The 20,385-nt window shown below is 33.2% G+C and overlaps 6 protein-coding genes across 6 annotated transcripts in view; 2 read left to right on the top strand and 4 right to left on the bottom strand.

Moving 5' to 3' along the window:
• Nucleotides 1–4,916: 4,916 nt before the first annotated feature.
• LOC123003975 (bifunctional coenzyme A synthase-like) lies at nucleotides 4,917–7,675 on the top strand. Its single transcript, XM_044397065.1, has 5 exons — nucleotides 4,917–6,072; nucleotides 6,121–6,493; nucleotides 6,543–6,743; nucleotides 6,793–7,190; nucleotides 7,240–7,675. Exons 1-5 carry the CDS (start codon nucleotides 5,872–5,874, stop codon nucleotides 7,597–7,599), a joined length of 1,533 nt encoding a protein of 510 aa, XP_044253000.1. The 5' UTR covers nucleotides 4,917–5,871; the 3' UTR covers nucleotides 7,600–7,675.
• A 2,188-nt stretch (nucleotides 7,676–9,863) lies between these two features.
• Nucleotides 9,864–12,008, bottom strand: LOC123003568 (nucleolar complex protein 4 homolog B). Its single transcript, XM_044396385.1, has 4 exons — nucleotides 11,578–12,008; nucleotides 11,197–11,523; nucleotides 10,676–11,141; nucleotides 9,864–10,620 (listed from the first exon to the last, which is right to left on the bottom strand). The coding sequence occupies exons 1-4, from the start codon at nucleotides 11,912–11,914 to the stop codon at nucleotides 10,281–10,283; spliced, it is 1,470 nt and encodes a 489-aa protein (XP_044252320.1). The 5' UTR covers nucleotides 11,915–12,008; the 3' UTR covers nucleotides 9,864–10,280.
• A 951-nt stretch (nucleotides 12,009–12,959) lies between these two features.
• On the bottom strand, nucleotides 12,960–14,204 carry LOC123003705 (ER lumen protein-retaining receptor). The gene is made up of 4 exons (XM_044396659.1): nucleotides 14,028–14,204; nucleotides 13,687–13,946; nucleotides 13,387–13,639; nucleotides 12,960–13,335 (listed from the first exon to the last, which is right to left on the bottom strand). The coding sequence occupies exons 1-4, from the start codon at nucleotides 14,116–14,118 to the stop codon at nucleotides 13,301–13,303; spliced, it is 639 nt and encodes a 212-aa protein (XP_044252594.1). The 5' UTR covers nucleotides 14,119–14,204; the 3' UTR covers nucleotides 12,960–13,300.
• A 149-nt stretch (nucleotides 14,205–14,353) lies between these two features.
• Nucleotides 14,354–16,086, bottom strand: LOC123003602 (probable ATP-dependent RNA helicase DDX49). The gene is made up of 4 exons (XM_044396465.1): nucleotides 15,837–16,086; nucleotides 15,078–15,783; nucleotides 14,673–15,028; nucleotides 14,354–14,625 (listed from the first exon to the last, which is right to left on the bottom strand). The coding sequence occupies exons 1-4, from the start codon at nucleotides 15,901–15,903 to the stop codon at nucleotides 14,408–14,410; spliced, it is 1,347 nt and encodes a 448-aa protein (XP_044252400.1). The 5' UTR covers nucleotides 15,904–16,086; the 3' UTR covers nucleotides 14,354–14,407.
• A 3,400-nt stretch (nucleotides 16,087–19,486) lies between these two features.
• On the bottom strand, nucleotides 19,487–20,143 carry LOC123003738 (enhancer of split mgamma protein-like). The gene has a single exon (XM_044396708.1). The coding sequence runs from the start codon at nucleotides 20,109–20,111 to the stop codon at nucleotides 19,647–19,649; it is 465 nt and encodes a 154-aa protein (XP_044252643.1). The 5' UTR covers nucleotides 20,112–20,143; the 3' UTR covers nucleotides 19,487–19,646.
• Nucleotides 20,144–20,261: 118 nt separating this feature from the next.
• LOC123004139 (protein odd-skipped-related 2-like) overlaps nucleotides 20,262–20,385 on the top strand; it is an 893-nt gene continuing 769 nt past the window's right edge. Inside the window, exon 1 of the mRNA XM_044397254.1 lies at nucleotides 20,262–20,266. Coding sequence (XP_044253189.1) covers nucleotides 20,262–20,266 — 5 coding nt within the window. The remainder of the gene's footprint in view (nucleotides 20,267–20,385) is intronic.

Here is a 20,385-nt window from a genome sequence, read left to right as displayed (position 1 = left end):
GATTTTTTGATGACTTTCTTAGAAACAGGACTGTACATAGTTGAAATTATTTTTTTAAATCGAGTATTCACCTAAATGTTAGTAAAATTAACTTTTTTAATTTAATTTTTTTATTGATTTAGTCAATTCAGTTAAAAATGATGACACTAATTTTTTGAGTATTTTGCACCTTTTTTTAGCCATGCAGAAACTCAAATGCTAGATTTTCTCAAAAACAAGTTTAAAAATCGAAAGATAGTTTTGTTTTTCTAAATGATATTTTACTCAATAAGGTAAAAAAATCGCTAAAATGGGTCAAAACGTGCATTATTCTGTACATTTTTAGCCAGAAACGCAAGATTTCGATAAAAACAAACCGACAATTTATCAAAATATGCCAAAACTAGTGTTATTTTTTGTATTTTTAGAATGCTTCAGCACGTTGTTAAAATACATTCGAATTTTTTATAAAACTGACTGAAAAATTACCAAATTATTAGATTGAAATATTGATATTATTTTAGCGTGTCTCGCTCGGTTTAGTTCGTTTTTGAACCAGAGACTCTTATTTTACAGGACATTGTCAAAACATGCTTAAACACAACAAAAATAAATCTAAATTGATATTATTTCGTTTGTTTCATTCGATTTAGTTTTTTTTGATTGAAATTTTACACTGGCGGACACGGAATTTTTATGACATCAAATTTATGACAGTTCAGAAAATGTCAATGTAAGCCACGCTTTATTGTCATTATGATTGACGTTTAAAACTAAAATTTGAAAGTTTTATTTTTTTTGGCATCGATTTTCCGAAAGAATAATGCCAGCAATACGTGTTTTTATATTAGATCAATAAATTATTTTAATTTGTTGTCATTTTTTCTGATAAAAATTACAAAAACCGAAAGTGAGATTAGTAGCCTAAGGCCCGTTTTACGTTTTTATGTCAGTCGAATGACAAATCGTCCAAAATTCCGTGTCTGCCAGTGTAGAACGAAAAATACAAAATGTGGTCGAAAATGATTTTAATTGCAAGATTTTGCTAAAACAGACCAAAAAAAAAACGTCAAATTAAACTGCTCCACAAAAGTCGCATTATTTTTACAACAAACAAATTTGATTCTTCTAAGCATTGTGGAACCTTGCAAAAACAAAAAAGTAAAAACATATCTTTTATCTCACTTTTAATTAATTATTAAGTTATTTTCTAATTATTTATTAATCTAATTAATTATTGTAATTATTGCACACTTAACTTTTTTTTATATTTCAAATTATTTTTGCCTTTATCAAGTATTTTAGCATGTTTTTCAAGTAAAAACGTAGATATCGGCTGACTGTAAATAATTGTCATTTTTATCTCAATTTTAGTTTGGTAACCTTGACTTTCAAATTCAAACGTCATCTCATTACCTATTTTCGCATTTTTGGTTCATTTAAGCACGTTTTTGAGCAGATTTATGTAAAAAACGTATTAAAAAAAGTATCAGCAGATCTGACGAATTTAATTGTTTTAAGCTGGCAACACTGGAAAGTGGGTAAATCACCAGTCACCGACCTGAGGAGAAACAAAACTAATAGGTTTTTGGACCTTGTGTGTCTTAATTGATATTTCAAGTGCGTTCATAATTACAATTTAGAAGAGATTATAATAAATTATTCAAATGATTAATTTGAAAAGACTTGCCAAGTAAAAAAAAAGATACACTGAATAATTTGATCTAATATATTACATTATTGTTTTTGTTGAATTGTTTTAAAAAATAAAAAAAATGAGTTTTTCAATAAAATATTTATTGAATAAGTAGATAATAATAGGGTAAAAGTTGCACATTTCCATTGTTCGTTGGGTGTTTGCTCGCGAGGTGTTGCTGTAACTCGTTTTCTAGTCCAGTTTTAAAGTCACAATGAGGGCACCGTTGACTTATTTCCTTCGGCGTGTGTTCACTTTTTCTGTGTTGAATTAAATGCGACCTTTGCATCGTTCTATAAGTACATTCATTGCACTGAAACCATTCGGTATTTTGGCACTGTGTGTGCTTAGTTTTGATGTGTCTTTTCAATGAATTTTCCATCGTGGTTTTAAATGGGCAATATTCGCAGCCAAACCATCGTTCTTCATCTTGATGTTTCAAAGCCACGTGTTCGTTTAGGGACGTTTTATTTACTGTCACAAATTGACACTTTTTGCACTGATGCCATTGGACCATTTCCACTTGGTTTTGCACTAGATTTCGCTTAATACTGTGTTTGGTTTTAATATGACGTTGTAAAACAACATTCAATTTCGTTTGATACCGACACTGGGTGCATTTGAGCCATCTGATTTGAGGTGGTTTTGGGGTCACGGTGGGTTGTTTTGGTGGCTGTCTTGGGGGCAGTTTTATACAAGGTCCAGATTTGGTGTGACGCAAACTGTGCAGTGATGAATAAGTTTGAAATGCACAACTCTTACATACGTAATTTTTTATCACGTAAGGACACTGATAGTAAGACTTTTTCGATTTATTATTATTACTGTGAGTTTCTCGAACGTGCTTGTTCAAGAGGACGAGAAGGGATGTTTTAAAATTACACAAATCACAAGTGTATTTTTGTAAAACGGCACTTTTACAATTAAACGATTTTAAACATTCGTCGTAATTGTTTCTCAACATTTTACAACCAAAAACATAACCAATAAGCAAATTCTCATAACATAACCCCACTTCTTAAATAAATTAAAATAAGGCGATTTCAAGCGCATTACCGGTATTTACTTTGGTTAGGGCGTTGGTTATTTTTGGTTTTGCCCTTTATTAGGGAATTCTGTCATTAACGTCAATATAGCATACGAACCGCTTGAAAGCAGAAAACAGTAACCGGTTACCACCATTATCATCTGATAAATAATAATAGTATAAAAATATTTTTATATTTTTATTTATTTTATTTAATATTTTTTTCAACTGTCACCATGTCAAGTTAGTGTAATTTCTTACCTACCTAAGAATTTAACTTCAAAAAATGGATGATGAACAATTACTAATCATTGTTGTTAGTCTTTGAGACATATTTTTTGATGTTAGTGATATTATAGAATATTACTTTACAAATAATAATGGTATACAATTTGTCATTATTACTTCCTTGGGCCATACTTTTATTATTTTAATTTTTTAAATAACGTTATCATTTATAACCTCAATACCCGCCGGGACGATTGTCATATGTTTACGTGCGAGGGAGACAGCTATATAATAAAACAACTCCAGAGGAGTGTATTTACCGGTTATAGGAAATGACGTAGGAAGGGCTCAATAATGACGTCATATGAAAGCTGACACATTAACCTAACAATAACCAAATGCGCTTAAACTCTATTGGTAAATACTATTTACTACCGGTATCTCGCTTGAAATCGCCTATAATGACAGTTGTTGGTAGTGTAGATGGGTACGTTCAAAAATACAATTCGCTTTCATACAGAGAAAACAATCAAATATATATACAGAGTGGTTAGTTATAAATGATTTTCATCTAGCCAGCTTTGTAATTTTTTTGCATGTAACTTTATTTGTGCCGTTCTACTTTTTTGAAAGCTCTAGTTCTGTCATTAGTGTCACTTATTAATTAATAATAAATTGTTCTTAATTAAATTTTTGTTTCAACTAATTTCCAATAATAATTGATAATAATGTATACTTTGGAAGAAAACAAGTTTATAATTGAAGTCTATTTTCGTTAGTAAACGGCGATTTTTTAATTTTGAGTTACAACAAGTAGGTACCCCTATTTTCGTTAAGCGGCATTTTTTATTTTTCATGGAAAATTCACAGTTGGCTAGATGAAAATCATTTATAACCACTCCGTATAATATAATTTGCATTTATTTCAGTAGATTATCGTTTGTTTGACCAACAAAAATAAAACCCATCTTGTTTTTAATTAATAATAATATGAACAAGTTTATTTTTTATTTTATGCCATAACAAACCTAACAAAATAATTAATCCCCAAATTTTTAAAATAGAAATGACAAGATGTAAAATTTTGTACAGTTGGAGACAAAATACTTTGGTCGTCACTTTTCTGACATTTTAATGTAATTCAAGCTTTAACGTTAAAATAAATGACAATTTCAAATTAATGACAGCTATTATATTTTCCTATCAAAAATATGTACATACAACCTGTCAACTATGATTGACAGTAGCTAAAAATAAGGTTAACAGTCCTAAGGCATACTTTACAATTTAATGTCATTCAAGTGACATTGACGACCAAAGTATTTTGTCTCCAACTGTACTACTATTTATTTTGAGTAGGTATACAGTTGCGGAATTAAAATTTCGAGCACTATTGTCATTTTCATAATGCAAACTCTAAAACAACCTTTACTTTAATAACCTCATTATTTACTCTTGTCATGTTTATGTTATTTTGACTTTCAAAAATAGTAATTTGTGGCATAATAACGCGTAGGCAACAGATCAAAGCGATGATTTAATTACACTTATTTCATGTAATAAATTTCCTAAGACAGACAAATTGTTTAAATAAAATTTTAACAAAAAAAAAAGTTTAATTGTCAAATGTCAGTCATGATGACAGTAAAGGGTAGTTTGCAGTGAACTTTTAAAAGTGACAGAAAAATACTGTACAGTTGCGGAATTAAAATTTCGGGCAGTATTTTTCTGTCACCTTAAAAAGTTCACTGTAAACTACCCTTTACTGTCATCATGACTGACATTTGACAATTAATCTTTTCTGTCAGTGATGCTATTTTTAAATCAAAAATGACAATAGTTTTAAAATTAGGTTATTAATGTAAAGGTTGCTTTAGAGTTTACATTATGAAAATGACAATACTGCCCGAAATTTTAATTCCGTAACTGTATATAGGAATTTTGAGAAAAACTCAACAACGGATTAAACAAAAACATGTATTTCTAATAAACTTAACAGGTGGCAATATTTTCTTCTGCGTGTTCTTCTAAAATGTGTTGTTTCAATAGAAACACCTGTTCTACATTGAAAAGACACGATTCGCAATTGAGCCATTTGACATTTTTATCTGGATGAATAGCAGCTAAATGATGCTTTAAATTGCCATGAATCTGTCTCATATAGTTGCAGTGTTGGCATTTGAGCCACTCGATGCTCATGTCCCGCACTACCAGAAAGAGGAATTGTCGACAACTGAAAAATGTCTCGTAGTTTGTATTTGAAATGTTTATGTTTGATAAATTAACCACACACTCGCTGTCATGTCGTGTCAAAACAACGAGTGAATACGTTTTAAAAGTACATTTTGTGCAGTAATAAACTTGAGATTTGTTGGGTGGTGGTTTGTAGCACTGATGTTTCTTCAATTCGATGATTAAATCTGTTTGATATTTGCATTTAGCGCACTTGTAATCAGGTATGGGTTTGAAGCACTCAAATGGGACACTTAGGTGACACGAAAGACAACTTTTTATGTCTCCCACATTTGAGGCTTTTTGTTCGGTTTCAACAAGAGGGTCACAAGACGTCATTTATTTAATGACAGCCTCTAAAAAATTATATTCGACACATTTTTTTGTGTTAGAAAATTATCAAAACAAAGTCATTATTTTGACAGTGTGACATTTGACAAATGTCACAAGGAGTGCGTTCAAATATTTTTTGTTTTTGTTGCTAAAATGAAATAAATAATAAAAAATATAATAAATTAATCCAATTTCATGTGAGACATATAAGTTGTGTTACTTTATGATGTCGAAAAAAAATTAAAAATACTCAAATTCTATCTCAACTGACAATTACGTAACCTCAAATTTGATAATAGTAAACCAAAAGATAAAAGGCGTAAAATCTGACGCAAGTTAGTTTTTCCACTTCATTCAAGGTTGATGCATCGTGAAAATGTTGGCGAAAACTGGTCTTTTAATTGTTTCAAATCCAACACAAATCGGTAAAATTTTGCCTTCGATTCAAAAACGTGTACAAAATACACTCTACATTCAATTACTGTCGGCTTTGACTGAACCTTTTGGTAATTTTTACACAAACGTGTTTACTTCATGGCCAAAGTATAGTAAGACACTTTATGGAATTTATTCCCAGGTAATTGACTGAAAAACTGTGATAACAAAGTTAAAATTCTGTTTTTAGGCTGCTACACATTGCCAAAACCTCGACGTTCGTGTCCTTTTGTCTGGTTTGAAATATCAAACAGTGAAACAAATCCAAACCAAATCCAATATAGATTTAATAATTTTTGATAGAATTCACAGTAAAACTGACATTGATAATTTTATTAAAACGAAAGTTGCTAACATTGCCTCCGAATATAATGTTGTGACTTTAGATTCCGGAAATTTGGAAAATTTCAGTTGTGATGATGATAACAAGATTTATAATCACACTGTTGTCGGGGGCACCTTTGATAGACTTCACACAGCCCACAAGTTGCTTTTGACTGAAGCAGTATTAAGGAGCAGATTTAAAGTAACTGTGGGAGTTACTGAAGAATCCATGTTTCCTGGTTGGTAGCATTGCAATCTTAAAAAAAATCCCCCTTTTTTTTTCATTAGGTAAAATACTATGGGAACTCATTGAAAATCTAAACGTACGAATCCAAAACGTCGAGAATTTCTTAACAGACATTTGCGCCGAGTTAGAGTATCACGTGGTGCCAATTTCGGATCCTTTTGGTCCTTCAATCACGGATCCGACGATGGAAATGATTGTCGTTAGTGAAGAAACTGTAAAAGGCGGCCAAAAAATCAACGAAAGTACGAATAATTGAGATAATTTTCAAAAAATTTTGTTTTTTTTTTCTAGTACGTTTAAAAAAACAAATGAAAACACTTGATGTTCATTCTGTGAAATTAATCGACGAACCTTATCCGAATTCACACGAAGAATTGAAGATAAGTTCTAGTACTTGTCGTATCCGCCTTTTGGGCACTCTTCTACGACCTGTAATCAAAAAAAATATTCCAAATCGGCCTTACGTTATCGGATTGACAGGCGGTGTTGCCAGTGGTAAATCCGGTGTTGCCAATTGGTTGAAACACCACGAAGCTGAAATAATCAACTGCGATTTAATTGGTCATGATGCGTACAAATCTGGTAGACCATGTCATGAGAAAATCGTCAATTGTTTCGGTGATTCGGTATTGACGTCTGAAGGCGAAATCGACCGAAAGGTTTTAGGGTCTATTGTTTTTTCCGATTCGGTATTTCCCCCCTGAGAAGTTATCGCGGTCGTTTAACGATTGTTTTCAGGAGGCTTTGAGGAAATTGAACGGTTTAGTGTGGCCAGCAATCGCCGATGAGGTTCAAAAAATGATCAAAAACAGCAAAAATCGGGTTGTGGTTGTAGAAGCTGCTGTTCTTTTAACGGCGGGTTGGCAAAGATTTTGTCACGAAATTTGGTGTACTTTGGTGCCTCGTGATGAGGCTGTCAAACGGCTAATTGCAAGGAATAAATTGACAGAAGAACAGGCGATTGCACGGATTGACAGTCAACCGAGTAATAAAGCGTATGTCGAGGAGGCCAATGTCGTGTTGTGTCCCTTATGGGACGTGGAATTTACAGGGAAACAGGTCAAGAAAGCATGGGATCTGTTGCAGGAAAGATTGTGATTTTTTTTGTTATTGAATAATTGAATTTATGTAAGAATCAAGTGTTGGGAATATTTTATTAAAAAAATCAGTCATTTATGTTGATCTTTACTTTAAGTACTAAATACAGTTGCGGAATTAAAATTTCGGGCAGCATTTGTACAGTTGGAGACAAAATACTTTGGTCGTCACTTTTCTGACACTTTAATGTAATTCAAGCTTTAACGTTAAAATGAATGTCAATTTCAAATTAATGACATCTATTATATTTTTCTATCAAAAATATGTACAACTTGTCAACTATGATTGACAGTAGCTAAAAATAAGGTTAACAGTCCTAAAGCATGCTTTACAATTTAATGTCACTCAAGTGACATTGACGACCAAAGTATTTTGTCTCCCACTGTAAACTGCTTTTTACTGTCATCACGACTGACATTGACAATTAAATTTATTTTTTTTTGTTAAAATTGTTAATTAAACAATTTGTCTGTCTTAAGAAATTTATTAATTGAACTAGGTAAGTGTAATCAAATCATCGTTTTGATCTGCTGCCTACCCGTTATTATGCCACAAATCACAATTTTTGAAAGTAAATGAGTCAAAATAACATAAGCATGACAAGAGTAAAAAATGAGGTTAGTACAGTTGGAGACAAAATACTTTGGTCGTCAATGTCACTTGAGTGACATTAAATTGTAAAGTTTGCTTTAGGACTGTTAACCTTATTTTTAGCTACTGTCAATCATAGTTGACAAGTTGTACATATTTTTGATAGAAAGATATAATAGCTGTCATTAATTTGAAATTGTCATTCATTAATAATTTTTTACCATTTTTAAAAAGTAAATCACTTAGTTTTTTATTTTACCTTTTTGCATTGGGATTAATTGTATGTACAGTTACGGAATTAAAATTTCGGACAGTATTTTTCTGTTACTTTAAAAAATTCACTGTAAACTACCTTTTACTGTCATTATGACTGATATTTAAAATGACATAAATATGACAAGAGTAAAAAATGAGGTTATTAATGTAAAGGTTGTTTTAGAGTTTACATTATGAAAATGATAATACTGCCGAAATTTTAATTCCGCAACTGTACAATGAATATTTTCAATTGTTACATAAGTGAAAACAATTACAACTTGATTTCTGCAGTTTTAGCAACTGTCCAAGTGGTTCCCTTTTTTATAGAGGTTTTTGAACCTTGGAAAGTTCTAAAAGTATATTATTAGTATTAAAAAACGCGTTTCGTAAGGCAAAATTTGTGGAACGAGTTCACTTTTTCTGAATTGTCATTTTTGATAGATATGTCCTTAAAAACAATTGGATGTTTGAAGTCGGATTTACACAACTCAATTTTTAAAAATTTACACAGTGAAGTGGCCACTATGACTTTAAAAGTCAATTTTTAAAAATTTAGGTGCTTTTGCTCTAATAATGTTGTGGTTGGTAATAAATGTCATAAAGTTTGAAAGTTCGATTTTCAAAGTGTCAGTTCTCAAGTATTTTTCAAAATTTTGTTGAATTAACAATATATTTCATGCACATCATCACCTGACAAAAGAGAAGTCGCTCAAAACGCCGCTGAAAATCCCCATTACCAACTTTTAGAAAGTAAATTGTAGGCACTAGTTTATTTCAGCACCCGATTTGGTGTTGAAAAGACTCATTAGAAAACGAAATAAGCTTTCTTTCAGACACAAAATTGAAAAAAGTTATTTTAAAACGATCACAAATCATAATTCAATAAATACTTGCCAAAGAATAAGAGACAAAGTGAAAAAGCAACATTTTATTCAACATCAAAAATTAGAAATAACAATACACATTAAGAAATACTATCCTAAATAAGTAATTAATACATACATAGATAAAAATAACACTGCGATGTTTTTTTTTTTGTTTTTAACATTACCATAGGCATTAAAAGACCACCTTTCAAATATGAATAGGTTTTTTTTTAATCAATTGAAAGACAACAAAAATACATTGAGGTTGTAAGCTGAAATGAATGATGGAAAAAAAAAGTTACTCCATAATACAGAGTATCTCAAAATTCACCCACTCCATGAAAAGGAGTAATTGAGTAGCCCCCCAGAGTACTGAAAAAATATTAAGAGTTTAAATTTTGCATTTTGACACTATTTATTTCTGTTGGAAAAATAATTTTCCAAGTTTTGTTTGTTACAGGCTATTAAGAAAGCTGTATCTTAAATTGTAACTCTGTTTAGTGTTATTTGTGGCTTTTATTGGGAAAATTTTTGTACTTTTATTAAATAATTATAAAAAAAACATACAGGATTATCCATATCAATAAATAGACATAAAAATATGTCATACGTCAAAATTTTTTGACAGAGGGCATTTTTTCAGTACTCTGGAGGACTACCCAATTACTCCTTTTCGAGGAAGTGCGCGAATTTTGAGACACCTGTAGAATTTGTCTCAAATTGCCGATATGGGTGTTATTTTTGCTAGGTAAGAAGTAAAATATTTTCGTGTTACATAGCAACAAGTGATTTAACGGCGGCAATTTGGAACACATTTTAGATATGTCCTGACGCAAATAATGGCCTTCAAGGCACGCCCTTTTTGGAAATAGTCCGTTCCATATCACAATGAAATATCTACAATACATAATCATTGAAAATCTATAATTTGCGGCCATTATCTCCCAGTCTTGTAACGAATTATTATTAAAAGTTCCAATAATGTAAAATCTGATCATGTGACTTGTCAAAAGCCAATGCGATTAGTTTTCCGTGTTTTTTGACCTCTTTATCGAAAATATCGTCTCCAGTTTCATCCAAGATCCGACTTAGGTCCCATTCGATCGTGGGCAAAGGCGAATTGATGAATTTGGCGGCGGTGGCAACACTCGGTATCGAATGCTGTTGAAGACTCTTCAATTCCCATAAAGAACTGTTGATTGCGTTCGATTTAATCGGATCTCGCTCTTCCATTATGTAGGGATCATCTGCGCTGATTACGTTTCCTTCCGTCGGATTATTTAACAAACATTTAAGACCCGGATGTCTAAAATGGACACTTTAATGAATACATAATTCAAATAAAAACAATGAGAAACCACCTCAAAATCAAATTCCCTATAAACATGCAAATGACGACGACGTCCTCGGACGGCGCAATGAGGGCCAAACGCGCCAATCGTTTGGCGAAAGCTGCGACCAGATTCTCAGGCAGATGAGTCGAGCTGAGAAACAAATCGGATAAGTAGAAAAGGCGCGCCTTATACTTGGTGTGAAAAATCTCCGGTTCAAACATCGAGTACAATTTGGCGAAAATATTGGGATAGTTTAAATTGTAAACTTGGATCATGGTAAAGATTCCTTGAAGAGCGAGTAAACTGATGGGGCCTCCCACGTCGAGCGAATCCATGAGGAAGTCCGTTAAGAAAAGGGGTTTTTCCAGGTGGGGAAGGACGCGTTCGAGAAGCACAATCAAGAGTTGTTTGTGAGTCTGAGGACTGTGGTCCCACAACATGACGCAATGCCACACTTTATTCAACGCTCGAAGGGGCACATTCTCGTCAAATGCTGGAAAAATATGGGTTTTTTAAAAAATGGTGACATTTTGAAGCGATTTATTTACCGGTTTCAGTTCCGCACAAGGTTTGTTCGTCGGTTTTTTTCAATTCGAGTTTTTCAAGGAGGCGCAAATAATTCATTATGTAGGTTTCATTTGGATTGGTTTTTGCAGTCAGTGGCGGTAGGAGTTTCCAGGAAAAGAATAAAATGTCGCTATAAAGAAGATATTCGGTGTACTTATTTATAAGATGAATGTTATTGTGCTTGTTTGAAAGTAGTTTCATTAAAATGGGCTTTAGCCTATTCAATGGTACATAACACTCCAAATTCCCTTTATTTTCCAAGGGAAATTTGCCTTCACATGAGAGAATATTCATGGCAGTGGACAAACCTTAAAAACACCCAGTCAACACCCAACACTCCCAAAAACCCAACATTTACTTACCCTGAATTTGAATCTTATTCGAATCATTCTCAAACGTTTCAAGTATTTTATTAAAGCAATTTTCGTACAAGTTCCTCAACCATTCCTTGTATTGATTCGTCTCATTTTTTTCTATGGGTTTTAATGGAATAACTTCTACGTACATGTCCCTGTCTTTTAATAAATTCGTAAATATCAATTCCAAAGTGAGTAAACATGATGACAGGTCCGCACCCGATTCGAAATGACGTACGATTGTTAACAAATTTTCGGGATTTTTGCGAGACGAGAGGAATTCATGAGCTTTTAAACGTAATTGTTTTGAGATTTTTAGCGGTTTTTCCTGCTGATGGGACATTTTCTAAACGATCGAAAACACCACTTTTTGATCACAGAATTTTTGCAACAAATGAGGTTATGTCAGAAAGGACGGGGTATTTTATTTTAGTCAGGTTGGCAACATTTTTAAACTTAAAAACTAATTTATTCGTGTACTTAATAGAAACTGATAACATTGTTTAACCCAAAATAACTGAGAAAAGTGGGACTTTTCTTGTTAGCAACACCTTTTGCGTGTTTATTCCACGAGGTGGAATTAAGCGTCCGATTTACACCCAAACAAGTTTAATACAACATTTTAGTCTTCGAATTAGGCTCAACAAGGCTTAAATGTGTTAAAAATAATCTGCCGTTTCGTATTGAGAAGTGCCAAAAAGTTGTCAAAACTTCTTTACACACGGATAACTTTGATAATAGGAACAAGATAATTTCTATTTTTAAAATCATAATTTTCGTAAAACGAGCCATAGGCGAGTTTTCTATGGGATGAGTGCGCCAATGCCATGATAAAACGAGTATTTTATGCAATTTTTTCTAATTTGCGCCCCCTTTTTTTTATTTTAATTAAAAAAAATATATTTTTGTCGCCTAGAGAATTTTGTGTTAGTTGGTATCGGTTTTTTTGAGTCATTTCTGCCGTCTGTCATTAAAAATAAAATTTACAAATTATTAGTTATTATTGTTACAACATAATAATAATAAATAAAATATGAACCAACAGAATTTAGTTTGCACTCCGTCCGAAATTGCCGAATCAACAACGCAAAATTTGTTACCTGACAAGTCAGAAGCGGCATGCAAAAACTAAATAACCCTAAATTCATTAAAGTACAGTGTGGTTTTTATAGATAGCCATAAACGACTCTTACTGGAGACGTTAATAAACGCAAATTGGAAAAAAGAAATAATAATATAAGAAACAATTAAAATTTTCTTTTAAAGGGTTATAAATGTAATAAAATTTTCAAAAAATACTACGAAAAGATCAATCTGTATAGTGTAACTGTTGCTTTTGGTGAAAAAGCATACGTATATAAGAATTAGGTATGGTATAAAACAACACAAAAATCGAAATAAATTTATTACATAAAATTACATTTTTGTCGGAAGCAAAAATCAAAATACGGTGTAACAATTATCAAAACTAGGAAGTCTAGTAACTATGTACACAGCATGTTTCCTGATGAGAATAAAAGTCACATATAATATGACTTTTTCATATGAAAGCAGTTCCATCTTTTACTTTTTAAACAAGCAATTTATAAAAAAAATCACAGAATGATGAATTCCTAGTTTAATGCCATCAACACGTAGAAAAAGTAAAACCAACTTGAAAAACTCACTTAAAACAATATTTATTTCAAGGAAAAATTACACAACGACTCGTTTGTACAAAAAAAACCCTCTAAGCTGGCAATTGCAACTTTTTGCCTTTAAGAACTAAAAAAAAATACCACATTTTCTCTTTTGAATTAAAATAGATTAACTCACCTTTAGTGATATAGAGATAGAAAAAGTCACAATAAAGAACCGTCTGTACGATTCCTGCAACTATAGCAATTAAATCGTAATGGCTTTCCATTGCATAACGATAGATCCAATTCAAAATGTAGAGCCCCCGATAGGATCCCAACGCAAACAAATAATGGGAAGTAATACTTTCAGCTTCACCAGTCTTACTGACCATGAATAGTTGTGGCAAAATAGCCACAGATTCTAAATAAATACTAAAAGTCCATAAGATCTAGAACAAAACAAATAACTTAAAATAATTGTAAGATTTGTTGTTACTTCAAGAGGCGTAAATGCGTGATTTATCAAAAGGGCCAAAATAACAGCTGGCAGAATGAGAAATTCGATTCGAAAAGTGTCATGGTTGTGATCATAAGTGGCCTTAAACTTGACATAAATTAAGTAAACAGTGGCAAACGATGATGCGAGGAAGAAAATCTTCATGAGGGTGTTGTAAGCTGACACATAAGTCGTCACCAAGTCCAAGTATCTTGTGGTGTATACTATTGCAAAGAGGATTTGGCTCTTGCCGGAAATACCTAAAAATGTCAGTTAATGATGTGGAGCCCCTAAAATAAATAGGCGAAACGCCGGCGTCGATGGCTCCTACAAATAATCACCTGCACACGACCTCGTCTTCCATATTTTCAACAGAAGAATTATTATGGCTAGGAGATGGGCCAAATCTCCCGTTAAACGAAAAATGTTCATATTTTAACTAATTTTATGGGAATACACACGACAAACAACTCGAGTGACGTGGCTATTTACGAAAATTCAACACATGATGGCGCTGATAATTATGTCAAAAGGACAGCCTGCAAAAGTGACTTGGGCATAAAATAAAAGAAACTAACATTTGACAGCTTTGACAGCGTCTCAATTTCAAGGTTTTTAAAAATCTCAGAGCGAAAAAAAATTGACCATTTTTACGAATTTTCTAATTCTAATTTAAATTGGTTTATTTAAATTTACAAAAACAAAATTAATTAATCTAGTTTCATTGGTCCTTTTGTTTCTTATTCTTTTTCGTCTTTTTACTTCTCTTGATTGTCTTCAAAAATTTCTCCTCTTCCTCGTCCGGATCTAACCCTTCCATCATCCATTTCTTCCTTTTATTTATCATTTTTCGTTCATAGAAATCTTGCTCGTCGAGTTTTATATAGGCCTCACTTTTAGTCACAGAAATTTGAGTGAAAATTTTACCAACTTCGCTATCTACAACCCACAACTTAACAAACACAAAAAAAAATTAAAAAAATTACCATCCAATTTAAATTCGGTTAATTTAGTATTAATGTGTTGTTCTATGGTTTGCAACAATTTGATATCATAGGGGGTTACCAGACTGATTGCTCGCCCGTTCCTCCCCGCTCTTGCAGTTCTACCAACCCTGTGAATGTATTCTTTGGGTATTTTGGGGATATTATGATTTATTACTAATTCAACAGTGGGAATGTCAAGACCTCGACTTGCAACATCAGTAGCTAAGAGAATTTTAATTGTGTTTGATTTAAATTTCGCCAAGGCGGCTAATCTCTGTTGCTGTTTCATCATCGCATGAAGAGCGACATTTTCAAACCCGACTTCATTCAAGGTCATTGATAACACTTGGCAATTCCTAGAAAAAGATAATTAATCGAGGAAAAACTAACAAATGTTAATTTTACTTGCAAGTGTTTGTGAAAATCAAAATATTTCCCCCCTTATTTTGCCCCCGATAAGTCCTAATTGTCTCCACTAAATACGCGTCTTTCACATCTTTGGGACACAAAACGTAATTTTGTTCCAATTGTTCCACAGTGGCCACCTCTGTGGGGGCTTCATAAAAAAACACTTCACTCCCAGTTACACACTTGAGTTTCTCCAAAGTATCGGTAATCGTGGCCGAAAAAAATAAATTTTGACGTTTTTTGGGCAAATTTTGAAAAATTGTCTTAATTTGTTCATCAAAAGACCCCCCTAATAGTCTATCAGCCTCATCAAGCACCAAAAATCTCAGTTTAGTGAAATTAAACGTGTTGCAACTTTCCAAATGGTCGGCTAGACGGCCGGGCGTAGCCACCACAATGTGGGGCTTCCGGGCCAACTCCTTGCCCTGCGCCACCATATCCATGCCCCCAACTACGACACAATGACGCAAATTCACCACTTTACCAATTACCGCAAACTGGTCGGCGATTTGAAACGCCAGTTCCCGCGTGGGGGTCAAAACAAGAGCGAAGATTCCGTAAGGGTCTTCAGAGAGTTTCTGGAGGATGGGCAAGGCGAATGCTAGGGTTTTGCCACTGCCGGTTTTGGCAGCCCCGATGCAGTCGCGTCCGGCGAGGATTTGGGGGATGCAGTGCGCCTGGATGGCGGTAGGGCTCCGCACACCTGCAAAGTAATAGTGCGAAAAAACTCACTCGGAAGGAAAAAAGGGGGGCTACCTATAGTGGCACACTGCCGGACCAGCCAGGGGCTCAGTTCAACACCCGAAAATGATTTTTCGTCCATTTTACACCAAAATAGAAATGACAAAATGAGCACTAATTACAAATGAGGTTAGGTCGGAATTGCCAAGACCATTATTAGGGAGAATGCGAATTGTTATAAGTGGCAATAGCGCGAACTCCCATTTGACATAATTAATTAAATCACACCAAATATGATATTTTTCCACCAAGAGCGCCCCCAACATTACTTTAAACGATGCAAATTAGAATTAATATGTAAACTGCGCTTTTTAATTGCGTTCTAGATAAATTTGTCCAAGTGGGATTGACCCATTTGTTATAACTTCCAAAACTGATGCAACCACAAATACACGCATGTGGGTATGTATGCTGACTATTACCAACCTTAACAAATTGCAATGAAGCGCGGAAATTCAAATCTGGAAAATTTCAACGTGATTATCTTGAAAAGTATGCGTCGCACGTAAAAATGAAGTATCTCAAAAAATATGTGCAATGAAAGGTTCTATCGAGTAGTCAAGTCAAATTTGATTTTGACGATGGTCATTTTCGTATCTCGCTTAGGAAAAACAAAATACCTACTTCATTTTATATTTTTAAAATCTATGCTTTTATCTAAGATGTATGAGGGGTGACACGATAGGTTTATTTTTGGTTTGAAAAACCCACCCCTAAAGTATTTTGTATACATGCAACTTGTTTTATGTCATATAGTAGGGTTCTGAATGAAGAATAAAATTCCACAATTTGAGATTTTTTGGTGGACTAAAAACCGAGATATTCAATTAATTTATATCAGAAGAATTTTTTTTTGAGGTTGATTGTTCACCATTCGATTCTCGTGATTTTTCTTAATCTTGTCAATTAATATTTTAGGCTTAAAACAACTTTCAAAGTTCTAAAAATTGCGAAATTTACGAAATTTTGGCCCGACCAAAAACTACCAATAAGTCTTAATTTTGATTCTAAATAAAATTATAGGGGTCCCAAAGCTCGATCGTAAAAAGTGGAAAAAAAAAAAGAATTGAGGGGTTTCTCTAAAATGACCCGCTGATCTATTTGATTTATCGTAATGCGACTTAAGTTAAAAATTCAAAATTTTTGAAAGTTGACCCAATAAGATTTTATGCCCTTATTTGAGTCTATAAGACCTCTAGAAATGTAAAAAACGTTAAATGGATCAATTTTAAAGTTAATTTTTTTTTTTGATTTTTGTCGAGATTTTGGTCGATTTTTGGTACCCGGAGCGGTCTAATGGCAATAACTCCGGACTTATTAGAGATAACCTCTTATATTTGGTACCGTTGGATAGAAAATTGAATTTTCTATCATATATTAAAAAGTTCAGTGCTCTACGATGAATAGTTATCGAGAAAATTTCTGATAAATTCAAAAGTATGGAAAATATAAATCCGACTATAACTTCAAAACTATTAGGAATTTTGCAGTTTTTTTAACACCAATCGATTCCCCGGAACATTTTACATAGGTTTAGGTCAAAATATTATACCATTGAGACACAGTTTTGCCGCAATTTACAAAATAAAAAAAAGTAAAAATTTGTTAACACTAAAAAAAACTAGTGTTTTTGAACATGTCTTAGATTCAATTTAAACCTATCTTATCCGATAGATTTTGAGGCGCTAATTACGAATTTCCCAATTATTTTGCGCTATCTCCTTTAGTTTCGCCGTAATCGGCGTTTAAAAATTCAAATTTTTTTTGCGAGATATCGACTTGGCTTTGGCCTCAGTCGATAGATTTTCTTATGCTGATAACGATGAAGTTGGACTTATTGCTCTAAGTCTAATAGTTTGGCCGTAATCGCCGTTCAAAAAGTGAAAATATTCAAAATTGTGAAACTTTAAACGCGTTTTTCTACGAAACTATAGAATTTAGAGCAAAGGGGTAAAAACCATTAAAATTAGCTTAAAATTATCTAATTACTGGCGCAAACCGGAAGTCGCTCCGGGTTATAGTTCCGGGTACAGAGCCATTTTTAGTTTTTTCAAAAAAAAAATTCATATCTCAAAAACTATGAGTCTTAGGTCAACAGGGTTCGTGCAGGCGTGTTCTCCGGTTAATTTTAATGTAGTACTAGTTTTTCATAAGAATCAAAAAATTTTGATTTTTGGTCAAAATCTGATATAGTGCTTATACCTTTTAGCCTTAGTCTTAACTTTATTACTCAATATCTCAAAAACTATGCATCGTAGAGTATTCTAACTAGTTGAATCGTGTTCAGCGAGTAATTTTACGTCTAGAAAACCATATTTCAAGCGTTTTTACGACTTAAGGTAAATTGACTATTTTTACGATTTTACTACCGGCTCACCTTGAAAAACTCAAAAAATTCAAAATTTTTGAAAGTTGACCCAATAACATTTTATGCACTTATTTGAGACTATAAGAACTCTAGAAATGTAAAAAAACGTTATAAGGAAGAATTTTAAGGTTGAAAACTTTTTTGATTTTTGTTGAGATTTTGGTCGATTTTTCTATCATATAAAAAAAAGTCAGTTATCAAAGTTGAAAAAAAAATAATAACAGTTAATAAAATCTAGTTGCATGGTGTAAATAAAAAAATTACGTTAACAATAATCTTATTAAAAGTAAGCAAAATAAATAAATAAGAGAAACTCCTGAAATAAATTAATTACACTAAAAATAATGTTTTTCTTATTAAATAAAAACTTATTAAAAATTTTCAAAGATGGTTGAAATATTTTTTTCCATTTGATGCTTTTTGACATTACAATAATGACATTGCCTTACTTGACACCAGGCAACTAGATTTTATTAGGTAACTCTTATTATTTTTTTCCAACTTTGAAAATTTTTTTAAACAACAATTTTTAGTAGAAATGAAACATATTACACATGATGTTTGTATCAAGAAAACTAATACTTTCCACATTATTAAAAAAGAATATGGGATTTAATTTTAATAATTATAAAGTTGGATATGCACAAAATACAGGGTGTTTATAAAGAGTTTAAAATATTTAAGGAGGTAATAGTATAGGTAGACCAAAATAAACAAAAAAGTCTTAATAAACATGTGTTTTTTTACCTCCTTTTTAAATTTGCAAAAATTGCAAAATATAAACAAAAAACGGAAATAATCTTCCATATCTCCGAAACCCTTACGTTCCGGACCCATGATTGTTAAAACTTTTCTGCTTATTTTGGTTCATATTATTACCTCGGTAAATATTCTACACTCTTTTTGTAACACCCTGTTATGACATTAAAAAATTCTAAAATGGTCAGCTTATACGATATTAAAAGCCATTTAATTTTTAAAATCGGGCCATAAATAAAAATTCTACAGAGCTTGCCGTTTTTTTTTCTTAAATATTAACAGATTTACTTAAAATTTGGATCAAAGAAAAAAAGTTATTCAAAAATTAATTTACATTTTTTTTAATTTTATTATTTTTTAATCGAGTCAAAACGAAAAAAATATTGTAGATCTTGCGCCATCTAAGAATAAAGATACCAACTTGAAACCTGATCCCGCGCTGGCTAGATGTCGCCAACTACATAATATCCGATTTTGAATCGTAGTGTGCTTGGGAAATACCTTATTATCCGGTAAATAAACAAAAAATTACTTATTTAAAAATGATTTATTTTAATTAATTATAAAGATTGCATTTGTGAGGAAATACAAATTAGTCAAATATCACACTCAGGTACGAATCTACCTTTTTCGCCCTAAAAATCTACCCTACTATCACAGTATTAAAGCTAAAGTCATTGAAGTCCAACTGTGAATCATCACCACGGCCTCCACATGGAGGCCTTCACTTGCGGCGACGCCGGCGGCGTATACACTTGCGCGCACTCCAACTGTCTGACGCAGGCCCCCAGGTGCTGGAGGAGCTTCCTCCCGGCGACGGCGTCCACCGTTTCGGACGGCGTGGTCAAAAACTGCGACACTTCCTGCGCACATTGCGTGAAACCGGCGCGGAATCGGTCGGCGTATCCTTCTGGGGGGATCACCAGCTGGTGTTGGCGCTTCAAGCCATGGAGGTGGCGCACTGTCAATTCCAAAATATCGGCTTTTTCCAACTTGGAGACGTTCTCGCCTTCGCTCTGGAGGGCTGTCACCATCAACTCCTTGAGTTCGTCTAGACACCGGTTGATGCGGGCGCGACGTTTCCGCTCCAACATCGGCTTCATGACCTTCCGGTACTGGTAGGTCCGGGAGATGGGTTCGTCCATGTATGGGGTTGGGGCCATTTTACAACACTGCACGACTTGGTACCACTGAGAGTAGCAGAGGAATGATGGAGAGGGACCGGAGATTTTGCTTTATACGACTGGGGGGCTAGAGTGGGGCGCGCGAGAGGGGGCAGGGTGGCACAGGGTGCATGGGAATTTTCGACGACAATGGGGTGACAAGACACACGCACAAAGGGACTTTTTATCAATTCATAAAACAGGATTACTTATTTTATACCAACACGAACTTTTTAACACCGAAAATCGAATTTCTCATTTGTTTGACTTTTTT

Source organism: Tribolium madens, unplaced genomic scaffold (assembly GCF_015345945.1).
Source record: "Tribolium madens isolate multiple individuals breed KSU strain unplaced genomic scaffold, Tmad_KSU_1.1 Scaffold_1;HRSCAF=32;Tcas5.2_LG8, whole genome shotgun sequence".
Classification (NCBI taxonomy): Eukaryota; Metazoa; Arthropoda; class Insecta; order Coleoptera; family Tenebrionidae; genus Tribolium; species Tribolium madens.
This window is presented reverse-complemented; position numbering and strand designations above follow the sequence as displayed.